Genomic DNA, 22,602 nt, shown 5'->3' with positions numbered 1-22,602 from the left:
GGTTCAGTGGGGTGGGGTTCAGGTATGGAAGGCTAGGGGGGTTCTGGGTGTACGGGGTGAGGCTTGGCAGTGGTGTCTGAGTATGGGAGATCCAGATGCATGGGAGTTGGGTGGATGTGGGAGCAGTTCCCCGTACAGTGACCCCTCCCCCTGCAGCTGATGAGCGATGGGGGCAGGAAGCAGGAGAGGATGCTGAGCTTCCTGCAGCTGGGGGAGGTTTCTGGGGGTGGGTCAGACACAGCCCTGCAGTGATTTACCTCTCCGCAGGCTGCTCCAGGTGTCTGAAACAATGTACCTGCACAGCTAGGGAGTGGTGCTTGACTGCTCTTGCAGCTTCCCTCTGCTTCTATGTCAGAAAGTCATTTTTCTGCGGGGAAGCAAAGAAATCTGTGGGGGACATGACTTCTGCGCACGTGCAGTGGTGCAGAATTCCCTCAGAAGTAGTATCTGGTGCTGCTTCCCCTGGTAGCATGAGACCAAGCACTGAAGAGCAGTCAGGCTTGCACTGGCAGGAGATGCTGGATGGGTAAGAGCCAGTTGGGTCTTTCCCCCTGTAATGCTCATGATTGTGGTCGGATATAGCATCACTCCAAGTGACTGTGTCATGCCTGCCCTCACTTATCCCCCAGCACAACGCTAGTGGCTCAGCATCTCCCTGATTGTGGGAGAACGTTTCTAGTGCAGTTACAACACTTCCCTGCTGATTGCTCCAGCGGACCTGTCAGGACTGCCTTACGGTCTGATCCTCCTGCAGTGACTCCAGCAGGAGCAGGACCTGACCCGTAGTTTCCATGACTCCAGAGCAGTGTCGTGGCAGCATAGTCAGTGATGGAGTGCTGGACAGGGACCTGCTGCAGTGCAGGGAAATGGTGCCTGTGGATTGCCCCCTACAGGATGTGATAGGTCTTTTAAGAGATGGGATCTGCCCCCTGTCACTCCTCCCCTGCACAATGCCAGGAATAAGTTCCTTGGGGGACCTGGGGTCAAGGCAGGGCCCTGTATGGGTTTGCTTGCCTTCATCTTCCTCTGTGTTTCTGTTTGCAGGTGACCGTCGCCCCAGAGCTGTGGCTCACGATGGACTTTGACAGGAAAATAGCATTTTGTGTACAGATCTCCAGGGCGTCCTACTGGTGAGCGTGTCTGCAATATCGAGAGAGTCTGAATCCAGGATTGCTCACTCTTTTATTCCATGTTATTTCTGGCTCGTGACACCTCCTTTTGCAATTGCAAAACCCCACATCCCTCCCTCCCTTGGCCCGTCATGCTATGGGATCGGACTGGAGCCCAGCAGGCCATCCATGCAGTCACTTCTTCCAAGCGATAGCCACCTCTTTGTACAAAACCCGCTGCCAAGCATTGACTGTTTATCAGAGTCTTGGGTGCAGCTTCGTTGGACGGCGGCTCGAGCTGCATCTCCAGCCGGATTCTGAGAGCAAGTAAGAACAGTTAGTAGCTCGATGGTCCAGGAATCGTTTCTGTTGAGCATAGGAGGTGTCACAGCAGCATGCAATCTGCTGCGCCCTTGATCAGCACACTTAGGACCAAATACTGTTGTTCTTCTACCAGCAGAGACTCCTGCTCAAGCAGGGACAGACTGTCAATATAGCCTGAGCTGCTGCCAGCAGGACTCCCCTTCTTTTCAATTGGCAAGGGCCTGGTGCTAGTGAAACCACATGTTCTTCCAGGGGCCTTGGCTTTGGCCCAGATACACGGTGCCCGGAGCCAAATCACCATGATAGCGGGAGACTCTAGCACAATGACACCAGCATTGAGCCATCGTCGCATCCATCAGACGGTGGCACAACAGATTACAGGTGACCGGGCCTTTCTGGTGTGACACTGCTGGGCCCACTCCTAGGACGACTCAGTGTTCAAGTTACCACCATTTTTATTCCTAATTCTGTTCTGTTTTCTTTTTCAAGGACAACCGTGGACCTCAGTTAAGTGAGAAGCCCTGGTAGCAGAGACTGACCCTCCGTACGGAGCTCAGGATGGGGGACACAGCTGGGGCATGTTCTGTTCTCCCAGAACACACATCCCACACTCAGCTAGTTCTCCTCAGGATGGATTTCCTCTTGCCCTTCGGGGTTTCCACATTACCCTTCCACACTGGGCCTTGGCCTAGCTGGGTCCCAAATGCATCTCTGCTTAGGTGCCAGTGTTCATACTCAGGCAATAGCTCAGTTACAGTAGTTGTCATAACTTTCAGTGTAAAAATTACAGCTCCAGTGAGATGTCAGACAGGTTCGAGGCCTCTTGGCCTGATACCTGCTGAAGTCAGGTTCTTCAGGTGGCAATAGCAGACTTAGTTGTGGGGATTCTTGTGTAACTCACATCCCCTGTGAGGCTAGTGTGCGCAGCATAGATCATGCTTAACTGTCCCACATCCCTTCCAAAACGTACCACGGTCCCTGTGCCAGCGTTCCTTCAGGGCAGAAGAGGTGAAAATAAAGGGATGAGGTGGTTCGCTAACCCCAAAGCCCAGCCCCACCCAGCGCTATGCAGAGTACGTGCCATACTGTAATAATACTCTGCTGCACTGGGCAATCCAGGGAAAGGGCAGCCCGCCCATCCGCAAGCAGATGCAAATCAAGGCCGACCTGCACAGGGTAGAGTTTGGCAGTGGGGAGATGAACGGGCTAGAATTAGACCCCTCATTCGGCTCCCTGAGGAGGCCAGAGGGACAGTTTAGAACAAGATTCAGGAGGGCTCTGTTTGAAAGGCGTCTGCACTTTAAGGGAAATACAGAGACTGGCCAGGAACCAGCAATGCTGAGTCCAAACTTGGAGTGACGGTTGTCTGATGGCAGTGCCAGGCATGCTGTGTTCTCCACATGGGGCTCCTCAGCACCCCAAGTTTCTAACCACAGGAGAGGGCTGTATTGGAGAATCCCCAAAGAAGAGTCAAGAGGTGGGCCTGGAGCTGGCCTTTGGGTGGTGGGTTTGTAGTAGGATGTAGCCCTGCTGCGATCAGGAGCCAGCGAACACCTTAGAGAGGGCAGGAGGAATAGCTGTGTCTGTGTTCCCTCAGAAGCTCTGTGTCGTCAATATCTAAATGAAACTTCCAGTGCTCTGTGGCCTGACGCTGGGGAGTGCAGGGACTGAGCAAAAACCCTGCTGTACATGGGGGGACAATGGAGCTGTGGGGGATGGGATGGGAGGCATGAGTGCAATGCTAGAAGAGGCTGAGCTCATAAATATTCAAAAGCCTGGCTGGGCTGATGCATATTAGGAGTCCGGCCTGTTTAGCGTTCTAGAAGCACCTCTCGTACAGCCACTGTAACCATGCACTTTAGGAGCCTGATCCAAAGTCAATGGAACGACTCGCATTGACTCCAGCGGGCTTTGGATCAGCCCCTCATTCCCCTCACGCTGAATAAAGCTGTCTCTGCATCGCTTGCGTGTGTGAAGCGCTTTGGGATCACGTGGAGCGAAAGGTGGGAGACAGACACAATATGGTGCAAGCAGCACCAGGACGCAGCACTCCCCTCACACCAGCAAGCAGCTTGTATAACTCTGGCGTCAGGATGCCCGTGATTCCCTCAGTGAGTCATTCCAGAAGGGATGCGCCCAGCAGTTCTGAGTAGGCTGCTGGAGAGTGGCCATGTTGCCACCAAGGTGGCTGCCTGTTACTCACCAATCCCCACTTCTCCAGTGTGTGTGTGCATCCGGCATCCGCTCTTTGGGTTGATTGTGTTTGAAAGCACTGCTAAACCGAAGTGCCATGTCCCCTGTGAGCTCTGCAGGGAGCAGCGTCCTGCCTCCGCTGTCCCCCCCCCCCTTCCTGCCCTGGCAGCCGATCTCACAGGGGAGAGGAGTACAGCTAGCAAGGAGGGTGTGTGGATTGGCCACAGTGCCACAAAGTGCCAGGAAATGCTTTATGCCAGGGATCATTTCAGGAGTGGGAGTGGGAGGTCTGACTCACTGTCTTGCACAAATGACAGCTCAGCTTTTCAGAGTTCAAATCTCTTTCAGTGTTTAACAAAAAAAAACCAACCCTCCAGTCACATTAACCCACGCTCCTGGGGATGAGGTCCCAGCGAGCAGTGGGGTGTGGGCTCGCTTTGCGGATAGCGCTCCGCTCCTCCATTGCTGGAACTGCTTGTCTGTGGATTGGCCATCAAAACTGCTCTTGCACATTTGCTTGGGTCAGGACTGCTCCCGGCTTTCACCCTGTCCCCTATAAACATATGACATCAGAACCCCTGCAGCTGGCAGAGGTGCACATTGACTGTGTCAGCCACAGCTCTTGAACTGCTATGGTAGTGCTGGCAGCTTCCTGCCAGCAGCAGGATGCCTGGGAGAGAGAGAGGGCTGCAGTGGGTGTAGCCACGTCTGCTGTATTGCATGGTGCCATCCAGGGAGGAGTACTGTGATGCTGACTCCTGCTTCAAAGCACAGCACTTACAGAGCTGCGGAGGGGGCTCTGCAGGCCGTGGCAGGACTTGCAGAAAAAGAACAACACACTCCATGGCCTAACCTCTGTGTGTCTGGGCTGAGCTCATTCAACTGCCATTAACCTCACCACCGCTGCAAGGTCAGCAGCTGCTTTTGCTCCATTGCCATCAGCTCCAGGGCTAAGCAGGGCTCCTGCAGCAGGATTTGAACACTCCCTTCTGGAGGAATAGGACCATATGATGAGCTTATTGAAGACTTGGGATCTGTTTGAGTAGCACACTCATCTCAGGACCTTTGTTAGAGGAGGGCAGCGCAGTGCAGAACTAGGGGTGCCATCGTGTGTTCCTATCACAGCTAGCTGGGGCTGGGAATCCACTCGTCACTGCACAGAGAAGGTTTCTAAGCACTAGCGTTTGGGAGTAACCGAAGATTCGGGAGCTCTCCTGATCCCCCTCCCATTGCAGCTATTTTCCACTGAAACCACACTCCTCGCCGTAGTCTGTAGGCACCTTCCAGTTGGGCATTAAGCAATGTGATTACGCATCTCTCCCATGTTTGTTCTCTTATCCTCACCCCAGAGGGAGTAGCACGTGCAGGGGAGTGTCTTGTTTTGGTAGGGGTGATTTTAATCTTATTTTTATTAAATAAATACACCAGTTGCAGAATGGAGGTCAAAGAAACGCACCTTGCACTTCGAGCAGAAAGTGGTGAGGTTTGTGGTAGCCCTTAGTTCCTGGCCAGGGGAGTTCATTGCACAGGCTCAGACTGCCCCTGGAGAAAGGTCTGTCTCTCTCACAGATGAGCTTTACTCTTTTTATTGTTCCATTGTGACAGAGGAACAAAGTTGTCGACAAGGTCTTCATCCCAGTCCGACCTTCATCCCTTAAATGAACTTTTAGTTACCCTGGCACAGGCCGTCGAATGCTTTGAGGATAAGGACTGAGCCTTGAATTTGAGTGGAAATGCTAGGGGAAGCCAGCGTAGAGAGAGGACTGGTGCTCATGGCAGGCTGTGGTGTTGAGATGTGCTACAGTGTTCTGTACTCGGAGTTCCCTAAGCACTGCAGGTTTCATGCCCAGGTATATTGCATTGCTGCAGGCCAGCTGAGCAGTGATGAAGGTGTGAATAACTGAGGCCTGGCCTGATGGGATGGTGTGTCCTAGCCAACTGGAAGTGGTGGAAAGCATTACTCACAACCACTGTGACATGCGAGCTTGTTGTCAGTGAGGAATCCAGGAGTACTCCTAAGTCGATGGACTGAATTGACCAATTGTGGATGTGAACTTCAGCCAAAGGAGACTCCATCATGGCTGCACACACTTCAAAATACTTTCCCCCACCCTCCAGCATCACCTCAGTTTTGCTCGGGTTTAGCATCAACCAGCTGTTCTTCATCCATGAGCTGATCTCATCCAAGCATTGTGTTGTCTTGGTGGTAGGCGTGTGGTCATACGTGGTGAAGGATGGGAAGAGCTGTGTGTCATCGGCATATTGCTGGCACTTGAGTCCATGTCATCTGACATGTTCACTGAGCAGTTGGATGTAGATGTCAAAAGGGACCGGTGAGGGAATTGATCCTTGTGGAAACCCTAAGTGAGGGATCTAGTGGTAGAGGTGCAGTTGCCCATCACTGCTTTTTGGGTGTGTTTGTATAGGAAGGACTCAAACCATTTTACCTCATTACCCTGGACTACTGTCCTCTCAGGCCAGACAGCATATTTCACAGTCATTCGTGTCAAACGCTGTAGAGAGGCCCAGGAGGAGGAGAATGGCTGTCTGGCCTCTGCCCACTGACAGCAGGAGATCACCCATCAGTGCCACTAGGCCAGTTTCATTTCTATGTCCTAGCCTGAATCCATGTTATGCAAGATTTAGAATGTTAACTTCAGTTGGGCGAGCTTGTAGTTGGCCTTTTGCTAGCTTCTCTGCGAGCTCAAGAATGGGAGGTTTGATGCTGGGCTAGGACTGAATTACCCAGGCTGGAGGCTTTTCTAGCTGCAATTTAGTCCTCAGTTGTCATCCAATCATTCCATTGTTTACTTTTAGCATTCATTTATTTTACTTTTCTAGCTGCAGTTTATTGTTCCATTTTCTAGCTGCAATTTTTTGTCCTTCCTTCCAGTGTTGTTGTCACTAAGATGGAGAGCTCTAAGCTGGGATGCCAGAGCTACTCCAGCAGGAGAACAGGACTTTATTTCCTCTTTTTACATCCCTTCCTACAGCCCTCTCCACTACACCTCTGAATGCCAAGTGCTAGCTGCCAGTCACTGGTTTGCTCAGATCCTCTGGGAGATGGGACGTGAGCACACAATCCTTTAAGGTTTTATAATGGTATTTATTATCTTTAAAGAGCAGGGAAATGTATCCCAAGGCAATAACCCAGAGATGAGCAACTATTAAAGCTCTCAGTGGTGGGCCAGTAACTTCCCGGGACCATCCCATGAGCCATGTGATTGGGAGACGAGAGAGGCTGGGGCCTTTTGAACCATCCTCACAGCTGCATGTTCACGCCCTGTCTCCTAGTGACTGGCTTGCACACTCAAGTAGCTAGTCTCTGAGGGTGTGTCTACACTGCAGTTAACCCACAACTGCCCTGTGCCAGCTGACTCGGGCTTAGGGTTTAGGGGTTGTTTAATTGTGGTGTAGATGTCCAGGCTCATGCTGGAGCCTGGGCTCTAGGATCCTGCGAGCTGGGAGGGTCCCAGAGCTAGGGCTGCAGCTGAATGTTTTCAATCCACTAGTGAAATGAGTGTCCCTGAACTGCCATGACCCACTTCTTACCCTGAGTTGCATCCTCTAACCAGCAGCTGCAAGGCATTGCAGACAAGAGCAGCCTGGTTTCTGTAAGCCCCCAGATAGATCACAGTGAAATCACTCAAACAGGCATTTTGCCTGCCTCCACCACCTGAGACTGGCCTCTCCCACTGAAGTATTAATGTCAATGAGTGCAGCAGCAAGCAGTCAGAGGGGCTGTAACCTCGGCCAAGGAGGAAATGCCCTTTAGCATGGCCAGCGTGGTCAGGCTGAAGTGACAGTGACAAGACCCGGGGTAGGAATGGCCCAGTAGACGTCACAATCCTGTAGCATGGGGGAGGATTCCATTCACACACACCACGCTCCCCCCTGGGAGGCTGGGGACAAAGGCTGGAGCCATTCGTGGTCCTTGTGACCAAAGGAAGGGGAGTAGCCAGGGCGGAGCTAATGATGCTGTCATGAAGCTCGTTTTGAAGAGCTGGAATCTGTCCCTGGTCCGGTCACTTGTACAGTATTTTTGTGAGTCAAACACAATCTCGATGCGATTTTTACCCTTACTCTTCACTCCAGCCTACCCTAGGAGCGTGTGCTGATGCAACACCACACCTGGGAACTTGAAGTACTGATGCATCAATGACTGGGGAAGGCAGCTGAAGTCAGTGCATGCACAGCCCAGCCTTGCTGCTTCTATTTTTATATTTGTTGTAAACCAGAAGTATTTATATAGATCCAGTGAATGGTTCAAGTCCTTTTTCCCCCCTCCTCAGTTGTATAACTACATCTGTTGGCCAGTGGATGACATCTGGGGAATAGAATGCTGTCTTGCTGTAGCCTGTGAACATATTTTAAATAAAAACCGACATTTTCTAATGTGCCAGTGTCTGACAAGTGGTTACTGTCTTTCTGCACTTGGAGAATCCAAGCAGGGGAAAATATATAGACACAAATCTGAGTTTAGCTGCCCTATCATCTCATACTGTTCTCTTGTATGTTACAACCAAGCAGGGCATGGGCGAAGTATGGATGGGAAGTCTCAAGGAAGACCCTGCCATTGCAGGGAGTGGTGATGGTGGCTCAGTGAGTAGGGCCCTTCTTGCTCTGTGTCAGTACTGAACCAAGGTTAGGCTGCTGCAGGAGGTCCTGGCCATTCATTACTGGAGGCCCCATTGTGCTCTCTGGACTGATGTCTCTTGGTCCATGCCTGGCAGGGCACAAGAATAAAACCAGACAGTCACAAGAATAATGTCTAATATCCTTTTTCAAGTTTATTAAAGTTACCAACAAAGTTATGATTATCCAAGCCTAGATCAATCCTACACATAATTATAGCGATCGTTATACTCACATCCTCCTATAGCAGAGGTGGGCAAACTGTTTGCCCCGAGGGTCACATCTGGGTATAGAAATTGTACGGTGGGCCATGAATGCTCACAAAATTGAGGTTGGGATGTGGGAGGGGGTTGGGGATGTGGGCTTGTCGGTGGGGCCAGAAATGAGTTCAGGGTGCAGGAGGGGGCTCTGGGCTGGGGCGTGGAGTGTGGGGGGGGTGTGAGGACTCCAACTGGGGGTGCAGGCTCTGGGGTAGGGCTGAGGAGTTTGGTGTGTAGGAGGGTGCTCTGGGCTAGGACCGAGGGGGTTTGGTGGGTGGAAGGAGGATCAGGGCTGGGGATTGGGGCACAGGTGGTTGAGGGCTCCAGGTAGGGGTGCAGGCTCTGGGTTGGGGCTGAGGATGAGGGGTTTGGTGTGTAGGAGGGTGATCTGGGCTGAGACCCGAGGGATCAGAGGTGCAGCGGGGGTTGGGGCACCCGGGGGGTGGCTCAGGGGTGCAGGCGCCAGGCAGTGCTTACCTCAAACAGCTCCCGGAAGCAGCGGCATGTCCCCCCTCTGGCTCCTATGCAGAGGCGTGGTCAGGCAGCTCTGCTGCACGCTGCCCTGTCCGCTGCTGCCACCCCTGGAGCTCCCATTGGCCACAGTTCCTGGCCAATAAGAGCTGTGGGGGCGTCACTTGGGGCAGGGGCAACATGTGGAACGGAGCCCCCTGGCTGCCCCTATGTGTAGGAGCCAGAGGGGGGGACATGCCGCTGCTTCCGGGAGCTGTGCGGAGCAGCCCCCAATCCTGCTCCCCGGCTGGAGCGCCGGAGCAGGGCAAGCTCCAGACCTTGCTCCCCCGCAGGAGCTTGAGTGCTGGATTAAAATGGCAGGCAGGCCGGATGCAGCCCGTGGACCATAATTTGCCCACCCCTGTCCTAGATAGTCTTAGGGTCTGATGGGGCTCTCCTGGCTTGATCATCAGTAGAGGGATGGTTCCTGGTGGAGTTTTCCTATGGGGAACTCAGTTTTCCCAATTTGGGCACCCACTTTTATAATGTGATACTGACTGTACCTCATACTCTGCACCTATGCGTGAAAGTGTCAACCCTCTTTTTTCTTATTTGTATTGTGCTCCCAAAGAATATTGGAGTACCCCGTTTTCTATAGCTTGTGCCTTATATCCTCATTAGCATTCATGCACCGCCTGTGTCCTGCAGTTAAGGCCTGTGTTAGTACCTTTAGGGCATTTTGTGATCTAAAATTAATCTTATGGGCTAACTTTTCACAATACCATTCACTGGTACATCTTTTCCTGTAATCGTGGGTCATTCTTTGGTCACTTATTTATATCAAGTGTTTCCTAACTCTAAGCCTAGTATGGCTAAGCTAAAATCTTACAGGCCTCAGCCTGTAGGCCCTGCGTTTCAACCCTACTTAGGTACTTAGCTACCAATCAGTCTTTTTCAGGTTAGGACCCTGCATGGGTAGTGGCAAGGAGCTAGGCATTTCTTACATGAAAAAGCAGCTAATTTTTAAAAATGTCTGCCCTGGGGCCATGAGCTGATGCAGCCTGGTGTCCTCTTCAGGGCAGACATCGATGGGCACATGGACTGGGGGCTAGTACCCCCGTCATGCAATTATTCCTGGGGCTGATGTGTAGTTCCACCCTCACAATATCGTACGGAGGTGAGAGCAGGAGCCAGAGGGTCCCTGTGTGAGGGGAACCCAGCTAGGGTTACCACCTGGCCAGTATTTGACCAGCCTGACAGGTTTTTTTAATGGATTTGCCAATTGCCAGAAAAATAATTTAATCTGCCAGGTTTTTTTTTAACATGGGTCTAAAGATTTGCATTATTATCACAATACACTGGAACACCTCATGTTAATGTGTCCAGCTAAAGACGCTGCAGTGTTCCCACTTACACAGTTTAAGCGATAACAGATCAAAACTGGTGTGAGTTGTGAGTCACATGAGAGTGAGGAGCTATGCAAGGCATAGTAAATAATGGAAGATCAGGGTGATGGTGAGAGTGAGACTACTACACCACATCCCCCCACCCACCCCCCGAAAATAAAGCTCACATTCAGAAACTGCACATTCAATGACAGGTTTCAGAGTAGCAGCCGTGTTAGTCTGTATCCGCAAAAAGAACAGGAGTACTTGTGGCACCTTAGAGACTAACAAATTTATTAGAGCATAAGCTTTGTCCACGAAAGCTTATGCTCTAATAAATTTGTTAGTCTCTAAGGTGCCACAAGTACTCCTGTTCTTTTGCACATTCAATGATAACTGGCTACAGGAAACCAACTAGGAAGACTGGGTGGCAAAATGTGCTGATAAAACAAACACCAGTTGATCAATCTTATCTGTAGGTGTTACCGCTTTAGATAATATATGTGGCTGTTGGGGTGGGGTGGAGGGCTGCGGAGTTGCCTTGTGGTTGGGTTTTGGGGTTGCGGTGGGCTTGCCTTCTAGGGGTTTGCCTTTTTTTTTTGCATTTCAAAAGGTGGTAACCCTAGCCCTGAAAGAGGGGCTGGAGCAGCTGACACATGGCTGGCTGCAGCCATCTGGGCTGGTGTGCCAGGTGGGTGCAGGGGGGTAGCACAGTCTATGCCTCCAGGCAGCCAAGGGCAGGATGCTGTTCATGTGACTCACCAGCAGCTGGCCCTGCCTTCCAGCCACCAGGAGACACCCGCCTGCAGAAGGGGCAGGAGCACATGTGCAGCCACCAGCATGAGGCAGGGGCGCCAGCTCATAGGGCGCCAGCCACTGATGCATTGCCATAGGACTGGCAATAGGCCTAGCCAGGGATGCCCCTTGAGCCAGCTCCCGCGGAGTCTCAGTAGCTCCCCTCACTTCCTCTCCTATTCCGCTGCCCCTCCCATTCACTGAGAGCATCCATCTCCCCACCCTACATACCCTCCCATTCCTCTCAATGGGGCACTTACTCTGGGGAGTGTAACTGTAACCCTTCTGCCAGGTGGAGCCAGCAGCAAGAAGGGCTGGGTTCAGTATCTAGCGGTTCCTTTTCAATAACACAACACAAAACTGGCTCGAGCCCCCACCCAGTGACCTGGACAATTACACACCACCCCCCTGGGCACCTCTAATACTTCCCCTCTCGCAAGCACAGAGTCTGAGTGTAGCAAAACCTTTTAATAAAAGGAGGAAAGTAAATCAGCATTATTTGGGAAAACACCACAGCTAGGGTTCATAAACATAAACCATGAGCAAAAGATTCACCCCCTCAAGTAAGTTGGGCAGTGTCCTTTTCCCCTCTTGGTCTTAAGTCCAGCAACCCAAAAGTCCCTCTAATGTGCCCGTCCCTTCTTTGCACCCCACTCACAGTTGCTGTCGATGGCCAGTGCAGCCTAGAGTTCAGAGGTTCATCCACAGAGTTCACCTCCCACCCTGTGTGGAAGGGGGTGGGGGAAGTAAGGAGTCACCTTACATACTCTGCTGCTCAGGCACTCACTCATTGCCCCAACAGCCAATTGCTGCACCTCTGTGGGGTTCTGCTCTGGCCTCCTCTGCCAGCTGCCCCACCTCTCTGCCATCCACCCTGCTGGCTGTACCTCCCCACCAGCCATACCTCTCCACCAGATACCCCAGTGGCCACTTGCCCTGCCTCTCCAGCAGCCACACTGCTGGCCACTAGCCCAACTCACCAAAATGTCTTCAGGGCCCTCCACTTAACACAGCGCTCATTGACTTTGGCTGTTAGTGGGGGAGCCCCTCTGCTAGTACATACAGGGTACTCTTCTGCAATAGAAACACTGCCCCAAAGTCTTTATGTGATTCAATTGAGTTTAAATTAACTCTCTTAATATACTGAACAAAGCAGGGTTAAACAGTGCCTACACCACCACATACAAATATTTGTCCCCACCCTTTCTTAACTCATTAGGCTTTGGAAACCATGTCCCCTGCCTAGCAAGTGCCATTCAGTTGAGGATAAGTCCCTCCATCGGTGTATGTCAGGTACAGTTCTGCTGCCCTCGGTTCATACAACAAGGATAACAACGCTTTATTATTCCTGCCCCAATAACAAGGAGACTGGGGATCCAACACCATCCATAAGTCATCATTTGGGCAAGCAATCCCATCATGCTGAGTGCCTAGGCAGGGTGGGTGTGTCCATGCAAACAAGATGAGCTCCTGAAGTCTTTTCTACAGCTCACCACTAGATGTCAGGGGAGAGCTCATTCAGACTCTGCTTACATCACTATAGCTGTGGACCAAAAGCTTTTGCTGCTGAACTTTTTAGTGGCCCCATAGATCTACGCTGAGCTCACAGGCAACGGTCACGTAGCATAACATCCCTTCTCCCCTCCTCCCGCTGCACAAACCAAGGACACTGGCACTGTGTCCTGGCTGCAGAGCGGTGTGCATAGGGGAACGTAGATCCCATCCTCCCACCACCCTTTGTGGGGAAGGACAAAGGGTCAGTCCATAGCAAAGCAAACCACTCGGCAAAGTAACTGCAGCTAAAACCATTTGAGTTGTGGTTTTGGAAGGCCTGGGAAGGACAGCTCCAGTGAGTCGAACGCCTGCCTGGAGGTCCCCATGTGGTATGCTCCTGGCCTGCTTTGCAGCAGCAGGGCTGAGCAGCCCCAACCTTTGCTGAGCCAATGGGCCATTCATTGCAAAGGGGACACTAGACAGAGGCAAATGCAGTAGGTTCTGTCCACACTGGCAAAAAGAAGACCCTGTAATTTCTCCCTAGTTCCCTGGCAGTAGCAATTGTGTGAACTTCGGTATAGCTGGGCCTTGGGTGTATTTACCACCCTGCTCTCTACACTCACTGAGTCCCCCCACGCCCCTGTGCTGTTTGCACTGGGGCTTGCTTGAAAGAGGAGATGGTGTATAAAAAGCCCACCACTTTCAGTGCTTTCTTTTATTAGTGGTTCAGGGTGGAGATGGGCCTGAACCAAACCCCTCAGGTCCAAACACCCTCAGGCTTTGGGTAACTTTCAATCAGGGCCTGGAGCTTGTACCCTGGGCCCATCTCTGGTCCCAGTGTTAGTGTTTGAGTGAGTGGGGCTCTTCTGCTAGGCTGGGGCAGCCAGCTCCTGGCTCCTGCTGCGAAGCCTTCAGCCTCTTCTAAAAGCATTGGAACTAACTCCTCATTCACCACCGAATTAAATGGAGAGAGGAGGCACAGGGTGTTCTCTAAGTCCAGTCCCTGAAAGTTAAAGCGTTAGCACAGCTGGCAGCATAGATTGTGGCAGACGAGTGAAAGGCCAATGTGTCTGAATGTGATTTGTACAACGGTCCCATGTTAACTGTTCTTCCAAATGATTGGTTATTGCTAACAACCGCTAACCTTACTGAGTCAGAGCCTTGGCTTTCCCTCAATAGCAACATCAGTCATTTAAAAGCAACCAACCAACCCTCCCCACATAGGCCTACTACTTGGGAGGAGAGAAGAAAGTGCTTGGAGGTGCTCAGCATGACGAGAGTCATATAAGTTTCTAGATGAATGGATGGATTTAAAGGAGAAATGTTCTTAATAAAACTATAGGTTTCGCTGCAGTGGCTTGAATTATTTGTTCATTACTGAGAAAAGCCTGAAAAGTGTCATGTAAAAAGGAGATTTACACACTAGATGGCAGTAAAGAACACAAAATCCACAGGTTGACTTCAAAGAAAGCAAGTTGCCCTAAATGGACCTGCTGGTGATTCCTTTATCTATCTAAACTGTTTTGCATTGGTTTTCTTGTATTAATTTAGTGCTGATGCGAAGCATAACAGTACTGGGATGAGCGTGTGGTTAAAACATTGGCTTGGGACCCAAGAGAGCTGGGATCTGTTCCTGACCGACTCTATGAGCTGTGCTTCTCTTTGTGTCAGTTTCTCATTCTGCAAAACAGGGATAATACTTCCTTGGATGAAAGAGTTAATTCATTATTTGCGAAGTGCTCATACACTATGATTAGGGCTCTATCATATTCACAGCCATGAAAAACATGTCACGGACCATGAAATCTGGTCTCCCCCGTGAAATCTGTATAGTATAGGCTTTTACCCTATATTATACAGATTTCACGGGGGAGTCCAGCATTTCTCAAACTGGGGGTCCTGACTCAAAAGGGAGTTGTGGGGGGGATCGCAAGATTATTGTAGGGGGTCACAGTATTGCTACCCTACTTCTGCGCTGCCTTCAGGGCTGGGTGGCCAGCGAGCAGCAGCTGCTGGCCAGGCACCCAGCTTTGAAGGCAGTGCCCCGCCAGCAGCAAAGCAGAAGTAAAGGTGGCAATACCATGCCATGCCATCCTTACTTCTGGGCTGCCGCCTTCACAGCTGGGTGGCCAGAGAGTGGTGGCTGTGGGCCAAGGGCCCAGCTCTGAAGATGGCAGCACAGAAGTAAGGGGGGCAATATCATGACCCCCCTACAATAACCTTGCGACTCCCACCCAACCCCTTTTCGGGTCAGGACCCCTACAGTTACAACACCATGAAATTTCAGATTTAAATATCTGAAATAATGAAATTTATGATTTTTAAAATCCTGTGGCTGTGAAATTGACCAAAATTGTCCGTGAATTTGGTAGGGCCCTAACTATGATTGTCATACAAAGGACAATTAAACAGTTATTTAGGAAATGTGAAGCAGGGGCAGAGGTAAAGCATCCCGCCAGCTTGCCTCAGCTGTTTCGTGACCAGCCACCTGTTATGGTGTGGGAGTGATTTTATCTTTGTAGCCCATTCAGTTATTGGTGTCTCTGCTGAGACTGCCAGTAAGGGGCTCAGCTGCCATGTGGACACTTCTGTGGTATGTAGCCTACTGCTTAAATCTGCCTCTGTACCAAATAGCTATAGCTAATGGAGGATAGCTAATGGAACACCCATGTTGGTGTCACTAGGCATAGCTACCAGGTAACTCGGGAGAGTGGAAGGCCAAAAGTGCCGATGAAGCTCTTCTGCTCTGGGCCTACCTGAACCACAGAACCCCATCGTGTGAACTCTCACCTACTTTCATGCTAATTGCCTTAATGCTGAAGCAGAATATGTAATGGTCAGCTTTTCTAGCAGATGGCTGCAGTTTCACTCACACTAGCAGAAATAGTAGAGATAAAGAAGCGAGGGAAGGGAGGGGGTAGTTAGTTTGCAGGCGTCTAAACCCAAGGTCACAGATATGCATAAGACTGGGAAAGTTTTCTCACAAGCTTATGTAGAGCTTATTATAACTGTTGTCTGAAAGGGAGGGGTAAGGGGGAAAAGCCAGACAAAGAGATGTATGCAAACAGTTTGGAGTATAAAAGATAAAATTTGTTTGTATTTGTTGCACTTGATTTGAGACATGCTGGTCTCCTAGTGCCATTTCAGAGCTCTGAAATAAACTTGGCTTGCTTTCTCCCCTCGCTGTCTTTATTGGTGCCAAGCACACCGGGCAATGAACCACTGTTGTCCCCTCGAGCCCTTTGGGCTGGCAACACCCATTTTTTAAAAGGTTACAGAGCCAATTCCAGCAATTACAGACCGGTAAGCCTAACTTCAGTTCCTGGCAAATTGGTTGAAACTATAGTAAAGAACAGCATTAGCAGACACATACATGAACATGATACTTTGGGGAAGAAATCATGCCTCACCAATCTATCAGAATTATTTGAGGGGGTCAACAAATATAGACAAGGGTGAGCCAGTGTACTTGGACTTTCAGAAGGGCCCTCACCAAAAACTTTTAAGCAAAGTAAGCTGTCACGGGATAAAAGGAAAGGTCCTCTCGTGGATCAGTAACTGGTTAAAAGATAGGAAGCAAAGGGTAGGAATAAATGGTCAGTTTTCACAATGGAGAAAGGTAAATAGCGGGTCCCAAGGATCTGTACTGGGACCAGTGCTGTTCAACATATTCATAAATTAGCTGGAAAAGGGGTAAACAGTGCGGTGAAAAAGTTTGCAGGTGATACAGAATTACTCAAGATAGTTAAATCCAAAGCTGACTGTGAAGAGTTACAAGGTATCTCACAAAACTGGGTGACTGGGCAACAAAATGGTAGATGAAACACATAGATAAATGCTAAGTAATGCATATTGGAAAACATAATCCCAAACATATGTACAAAATGATGGGGTCTAAATTAGCTGTTACCACTCAAAAAAGAGATCTTGGCTTCATTGAGGATAGTTTTCTGAAAAGATCCACTCAATGTGCAGCGGCAGTCAAAAAAACTAAGATAATGTTTGGAACCATTAGGAAAGAGACAGCAGAAAATATCATAGTTCCACTATTTAAATCCATGGTATGTGCACACCTTGAATACTGCATGCAGTTCCAGTCACCCTACCTCAGAAAAGATATGTTAGAATTGGAAAAAGTACAGAGAAGGGCAATAAAAATGATTAGAGGGATGGAACAGCTTCCATATGAGGAGTGATTACAAAGACTGGCACTGTTCAGCTTGGAAAAGAGATGTCTCAGGGGAGATATGATAGATGCCTATAAAATCATGAATGGTATGGACAAAGCAAATAAGAAAGTGTTATTTACCCCTTCACATAACACACGAACCAGGGGTCACTCAATGAAATTAATTGGCAGCAGGTTTAAAACAAACAAACAGGAAGTATTTCTTCACACAACACACAGTCAACCTGTGGAACTCTTTGCCAGAGGATGTTATAAATGTAGATCACGCTATCAAGAGGGAGAATCTGGAATAGATTCTACAAGCCTAGGCCCACCATTATAATAAAGGAGTCTACCAAACTTGTTCAGTCTACCAACTACCGTGTTGTTGACAAGTACCAACAATATGCTGTTGGCCAAATGGCAGGAACCCTAGGAGATCATTTGCTAAAGGGGGAATGTGCACTGTGACAGCAGTTCTCAACCAGAGGTCCGGGGCCTCCTGGGGGGCTGCGAGCAGGTTTCAGGGGGTCCACCAAGCCAGGCCAGTGTTCGACTTGCTGGGGCCCAGGGCAGAAAGCTGAAGCCCCACCGCATGAGGCTGAAGCCCGGAGCCCCCAGCCCTGCCACCTAGGGCTGAAGCTGAAGCCTGGGTAACTTAGCTTCACAGGCCCCCCTGTGGCATGGGGCCCCATACAGTTGCCCTGCTTGCTACCCCCAATGCTGATCCTGGCTTTTATATGCAGAAAAACAGTTGTTGTGGCACCAAGGGGCCATGGAGTTTTAATAGGGTGTTGGGGGTAGGGTGACCAGACCTCCTGATAAAATCGGGACCATCCCGATATTTAGGTGTTTGTCCCCTAAGATCGGTCAGGACGCAATTTTTTTTTTTTGGTCCACCGGTGGACCAATCCCCCGCATGTGTCCCGATATTTTCTTCCTCTCATCTGGTCACCCTAGTTGGGGGGGCCTCAGAATGAAAAAGGCTGAGAACCCCTGGACTATGAGATCTGTTGCCTGGATAAGAAAAAGGAAAAACAAATTTTCCATATGAACTAGTTAAAGGCTTGGAAAGCACAGGAGGGCCTATTTATAGACCCCAAGACCTGCCAGATGACTTGAGGCCGGAAGCGCAGCCTCCAACAGGCCCTGCAGACATTCCCATAGAAGAGAGCCACCCTACACTCCTGCGATGGCATGCTGGGAACCTGTTGGGATACTTTGGTGATCTCTTCTCCTCTCAACTGGGTCAAACCCACCTCCTGACCCACCACATCCAGATAAACCTGGGGGGCCAAACCTGAACATAGGACCCACAGAGTTCCAGAGAAACTCTGAGTAGCTCTAGAACAGGAGGTTCCTGCAGCGCTAGAACTGGGCATCATTGAAGAGTCCCAAAGTCCTTGGTGCAGTTTGGTGCTACCGGTGCCCAAACCAGATGGCACAACCTGGTTGTGTGTGGATTTCAGGGCCTTGAATGCAGCCTAACAATTTGATGCTTATCCTGTGCTCCAAATTGATGAACTCGTGGATCAGGTTGGAAAAGTGAAGTATATTATGACGTTGAATTTGACCAAGGGGTACTGGCAAATACCGCTTAGAGCTGACTCCCAGCTTTGCCACCCCTTTATAGCTATTCTATTTTATAACCATGCCCTTCAGATTGCATAGGGTGCTGCCCACCTTTCAAAGCCTAATGGATCATGTACTTCATCACCACAGGCAATCTGCAGCTGCCTATTGAGACAATGTAGGGGTCTTCAGTGAAGACTGGCAATCATACTTAGTGCATGCATACAATGGTTCTGCAATTACTGAAGAAGGCTGTAAGCCCCAGTGACCCATAAGACATGTAAATTTTGCATGCAGGAGACTTAATATCTTGGGTATCTTGTAGGGAATGGGAAAATGCAGCCCCTGAAAGATAAAACAGAGGCATTGGGAAAAACTCCCATTCCCCAAACAAAAAAATACATGTGGGCCTTTTTAGGCCTGGTCAGCTATTATTGACTGTTTATTCCCCATTTTGCAGAATTAGCCACACCATTGATGGATCTTACCAGGACGTCTGTACCGAAAACAGTACAGCGGACATAGGACTGTCGTGGTTATTCAAAAAATAAAAGACATTTTGGGGAAGCAACCTGTGCTCTGGTGCAGAGATTCTTCGCTACCTTTTACTTTATACACAGACGCTTCCATCATAAGTTTGGGGGCTATAATGTCTCAAAATTTTCAAGGAACAGAGCATCCAATCTTCTGCTTAAGCAGGAAGCTCCAGCAACACGAGACTAAGTACTCCACCCTAGAAAGGGAATGCTGGACAGTAGCGGCACTGCACTGTTATCTCCTCGGAGCCCCATTCCAACTACTAACGGCCCATGCGCCTTGAAATGGACGTAAGCAATGAAAGATACTAACCCATGAATTACATGGTAGTATCTGGCACTACAATTTTACACCTTTACAATAAGGCAGTGCCCAGGCTCCCAGCATGAGAATGCACACTTCTTTTCCCGAACAGAGGGATATCTTGTTCTTGGAAGAATCCTAATCCCAAAATCTTTCAGGAGGGGGAGGTATGTGATGGGGCCCCATGCTGGAGGCCCTGCAGTCATACTCACCCCACTCCAGGAAAAGAGCAGTGAAGTGGGTCCAACAGCCTGCCTAAAATGAGCCCAGGAGGCTCAGCTAAAAAGAGCTGCAGGGCTTTAGCAGGTCAATTCCTGCCTGCAATCAGAGAGGTGAAGAAGGGTGTGTCTCTCTGGCCAAAGCAGGAGCTCAATAGGCTGCATTTATTGGACCTGGGAGAGAGAGGACTTGAGAACCGTAACCCTAAGGTAATGGGTGAAGATAAAAGGACCAAATGGGAAGAGGCCCAGAGAAAACAGCAACTAATTAAAAGAGGCTATTTGTGGCTGTTGTGGATAGGATCTGTTGATCACTTGTATAGTCAATTGCTTGACCACACTTTAGTTTGTTATTTTGTGACTAAATATACTCAAGAAGAGACCAAATAACCAGTGTCAGTCAGGAAAAAGGTTCTATATGATAGCAGTCTCCAAAGAGCAGTCCTGTGAAGCGATGTTACATTTACCTTAAGCAGAAGGTGTACTTCCCCAAAGTTCCATCCCTAAAGCCATCTCTTTATACCAGGGGTTGGCAACCTTTCAGAAGTGGTGTGCCGAGTCTTCATTTATTCACTCTAATTTAAGGTTTCGCGTGCCAGTAATACATTTTAACGTTTTTAGAAGGTCTCTTTCTATAAGTCTATAATAAATAACTAAGCTATTGTTGTATGTAAAGTAAATAAGGTTTTTAAAATGTTTAAGAAGCTTCATTTAAAATTAAATTAAAATGCAGAGCCCCCCGGACCGGTGGCCAGGACCCGGGCAGTGTGAGTGCCACTGAAAATCAGTTTGTGTGCCGCCTTTGGCACATGTGCCATAGGTCGCCTACCCCTGCTTTATACCTTTCTTGTACATCGGTAAAAGGTCACCTGAAACTAGATTCAATTAATTAGTTTTTTACTGTGTTTGTTTCTGGTACCATGGTGCAACCATTTATCTCTTGTTCTGAACCTATGCCTTCCAGGTCATGATCCACTCTTATCTTTGTTCTGGGTACATGCATTTCAGGTACTAAGAGGTGTGAGACACCTCCTAGACCTGTACCAGGATAAATAAGTTTGTGAAGGTAACACCCTTTTTGTTGCTATGAGGAAACAATTATATGTCCTGATATTGACAGCTTTCCTTTCTACTTAAGCCTAAATTTACTTCCTCTAATGCTAGATGTTATGGGATACTTAGATAAGTGAACAGGCTTATGATAAAGGTATAGGCCAATTTGTGCTATATAACGGCTATATTAATCCTTAATAATATGTATAATTATTGTATGCCTGGAATACATATATTGCAGATAGTATTCTCAGCATAATATATATGTATGCTAGTCAGCACATATTAGTCAACGGGTCTCTGGGCTGGAACCTGGAGTAATGGGTGAGCCTAGGTTCCCCCACTGGCAAAGCACCCTAAACCCTGAGCAAAGGTCTGGATTTAAAGGGGCCAGCGATGGGGCTGAAGACCCTGGCAGGGACAGACAATTTGGTGAACACTGCTATCCTGGAAGGGGTTCGTGTATGTGACTTGGCTGGAGGGCTGAGCCACTGAAAACCAACCTAGTGAGGTTGGCAACCTATAGAGGCCTTTAGGAGTGGGGAAAAGATAGCAGTATCTCACCCAGCCAGTAGGAGGTACTCAAGGGGTGAGTGCCACCCCGTCATACACACTCTTTCTTTGGGTGATTTTATCTCAAAGGATATTGAAGTAGCACATTACAGTAGCCACAGTTCTAATAATTTCACTCAGTAGAGGGCAATATTGACTAAGAAAAACAAGCGCAAGTATTTGATGAATAGCTATGAATGTCCAAGTAAAATGTTTGAAAAGTTACTTCTTTGCAAACTGTGACTTTTAATTTGTCAGTGAGCCTTTGTAATATAAAACAGACTGGGCAGTGAGCAGGCTCTTATTTTTTTTACTTTCTGGGCTCTCTGAGAATTAGATTAAGGATTCAATCCAGTTAACTTTGACACATGAGTAACCTTAGTTACATGATTAGTTCCACTCACTTCAGTGCACAGTTACCCACATGCTTAAGCATTTGCAGAATCAGGCTCTACATGTGTTCAGTATTTTAGCAAAATGAAGTGAGTCATGCATATACAAATCTAGGATAACTTCAACTGTATGCCTGGGCAGCATGACATTAACATGCAGGCAGGGTTGTATTAGGATGGTGATGAGGTATCTTTCCTCTACACAAGATTTTTCTTGAAGGTTAGGATGTGGATAGATGCAAGATGGCTTGTATTGGGTGAACCTTACAAGTTTCTAGTAAGCCATATGGAAACTACTCTGATGTAGAAATTGGGCTGAAAATTCCATGGAAGAGACTTTGCTGGAAGCTAGCCAGTACTTGTGTGTCAAAAAATACAGTACATGTTTCAGGAATAGCCTCTCAGAATGCAGAGAAGCAGGTAAATTATTTGTAGAGAACATTATTCAGTAAGATTATTTCATCTTCAAACGTGCTTGAGTTTAAGTTGAACTGTGCATCTAGAATCTTTTGAACTGCACTTGCAGTCCTAACTCTGTGGATACCTGAAATACACTCCCTAGATGCACACACAATCTCATGTCTCCAGGTGTCTCCTACAGAGATAGCTAACCAAACTCTGACAAACTAAACCCTTGTATTCTTTCTGTATTTCTTTCCTCTTCATTACTTAAGGGATGTGTGTGGATACACACATACTCACACAGATATTAGACAATCTCTCCTTTCAAGTGAGAGAACAGAAAAGATGCTAGGTAAATCCTCCCCTAAGGGGGAGTCTGTCCTGAACTAACCTGAAATAGAAAACATGTACATAGCACCGAGGTGCCCTAGTCATGGACCAAAGTCCTTGAATGTTCATGGACCTGGAATCTCTCTCCCTAAGCTCCTGTCCTAAAAACTAACTCCTGGAGGCCATTCTAGGTTAGTGGTTCTCACCCCTCCTTGTATCACTGACCCCTACCTAAGACAGCAATCCCCCCGAACACTCACCCTTGCTTAAACTCTACAATACTTACCCATGGTGGGAAGATGGGACAGGTTTTTCCTGTGTAGCAAGCATGTTGTAATGGAGTGTTTGAGGCTAGACAAGGTATTATGTAAAGATCACAAGTGACACCATATCTGGTGTTGATTACAGATTGGGCCTTAACAACCCATTG

The 22,602-nt window shown here is 48.8% G+C and overlaps 1 protein-coding gene across 3 annotated transcripts in view; it reads left to right on the top strand.

The window, feature by feature from the left end:
• Positions 1-8,025, top strand: part of GRAMD2A (GRAM domain containing 2A) — a 91,761-nt gene extending 83,736 nt beyond the window's left edge. Inside the window, exons 12-13 of one of the 3 annotated variants that reach the window (XR_010590793.1) lie at positions 1,045-1,814; positions 1,923-8,025. Coding sequence is in view for 1 of the 3 variants with exons in the window: in XM_065558521.1 (XP_065414593.1) it covers positions 1,045-1,048 (4 nt within the window). In the remaining 2 variants the exon portion in view is untranslated. Of the gene's footprint in view, positions 1-1,044 lie in introns of all 3 variants that reach the window. The other 2 variants (XR_010590794.1, XM_065558521.1) reach the window with 2 other exon arrangements.
• The last annotated feature ends 14,577 nt before the right edge of the window (positions 8,026-22,602 follow it).

Source organism: Chrysemys picta, chromosome 10 (genome assembly GCF_011386835.1).
Source record: "Chrysemys picta bellii isolate R12L10 chromosome 10, ASM1138683v2, whole genome shotgun sequence".
NCBI classification, from domain to species: Eukaryota; Metazoa; Chordata; order Testudines; family Emydidae; genus Chrysemys; species Chrysemys picta.
This window is presented reverse-complemented; position numbering and strand designations above follow the sequence as displayed.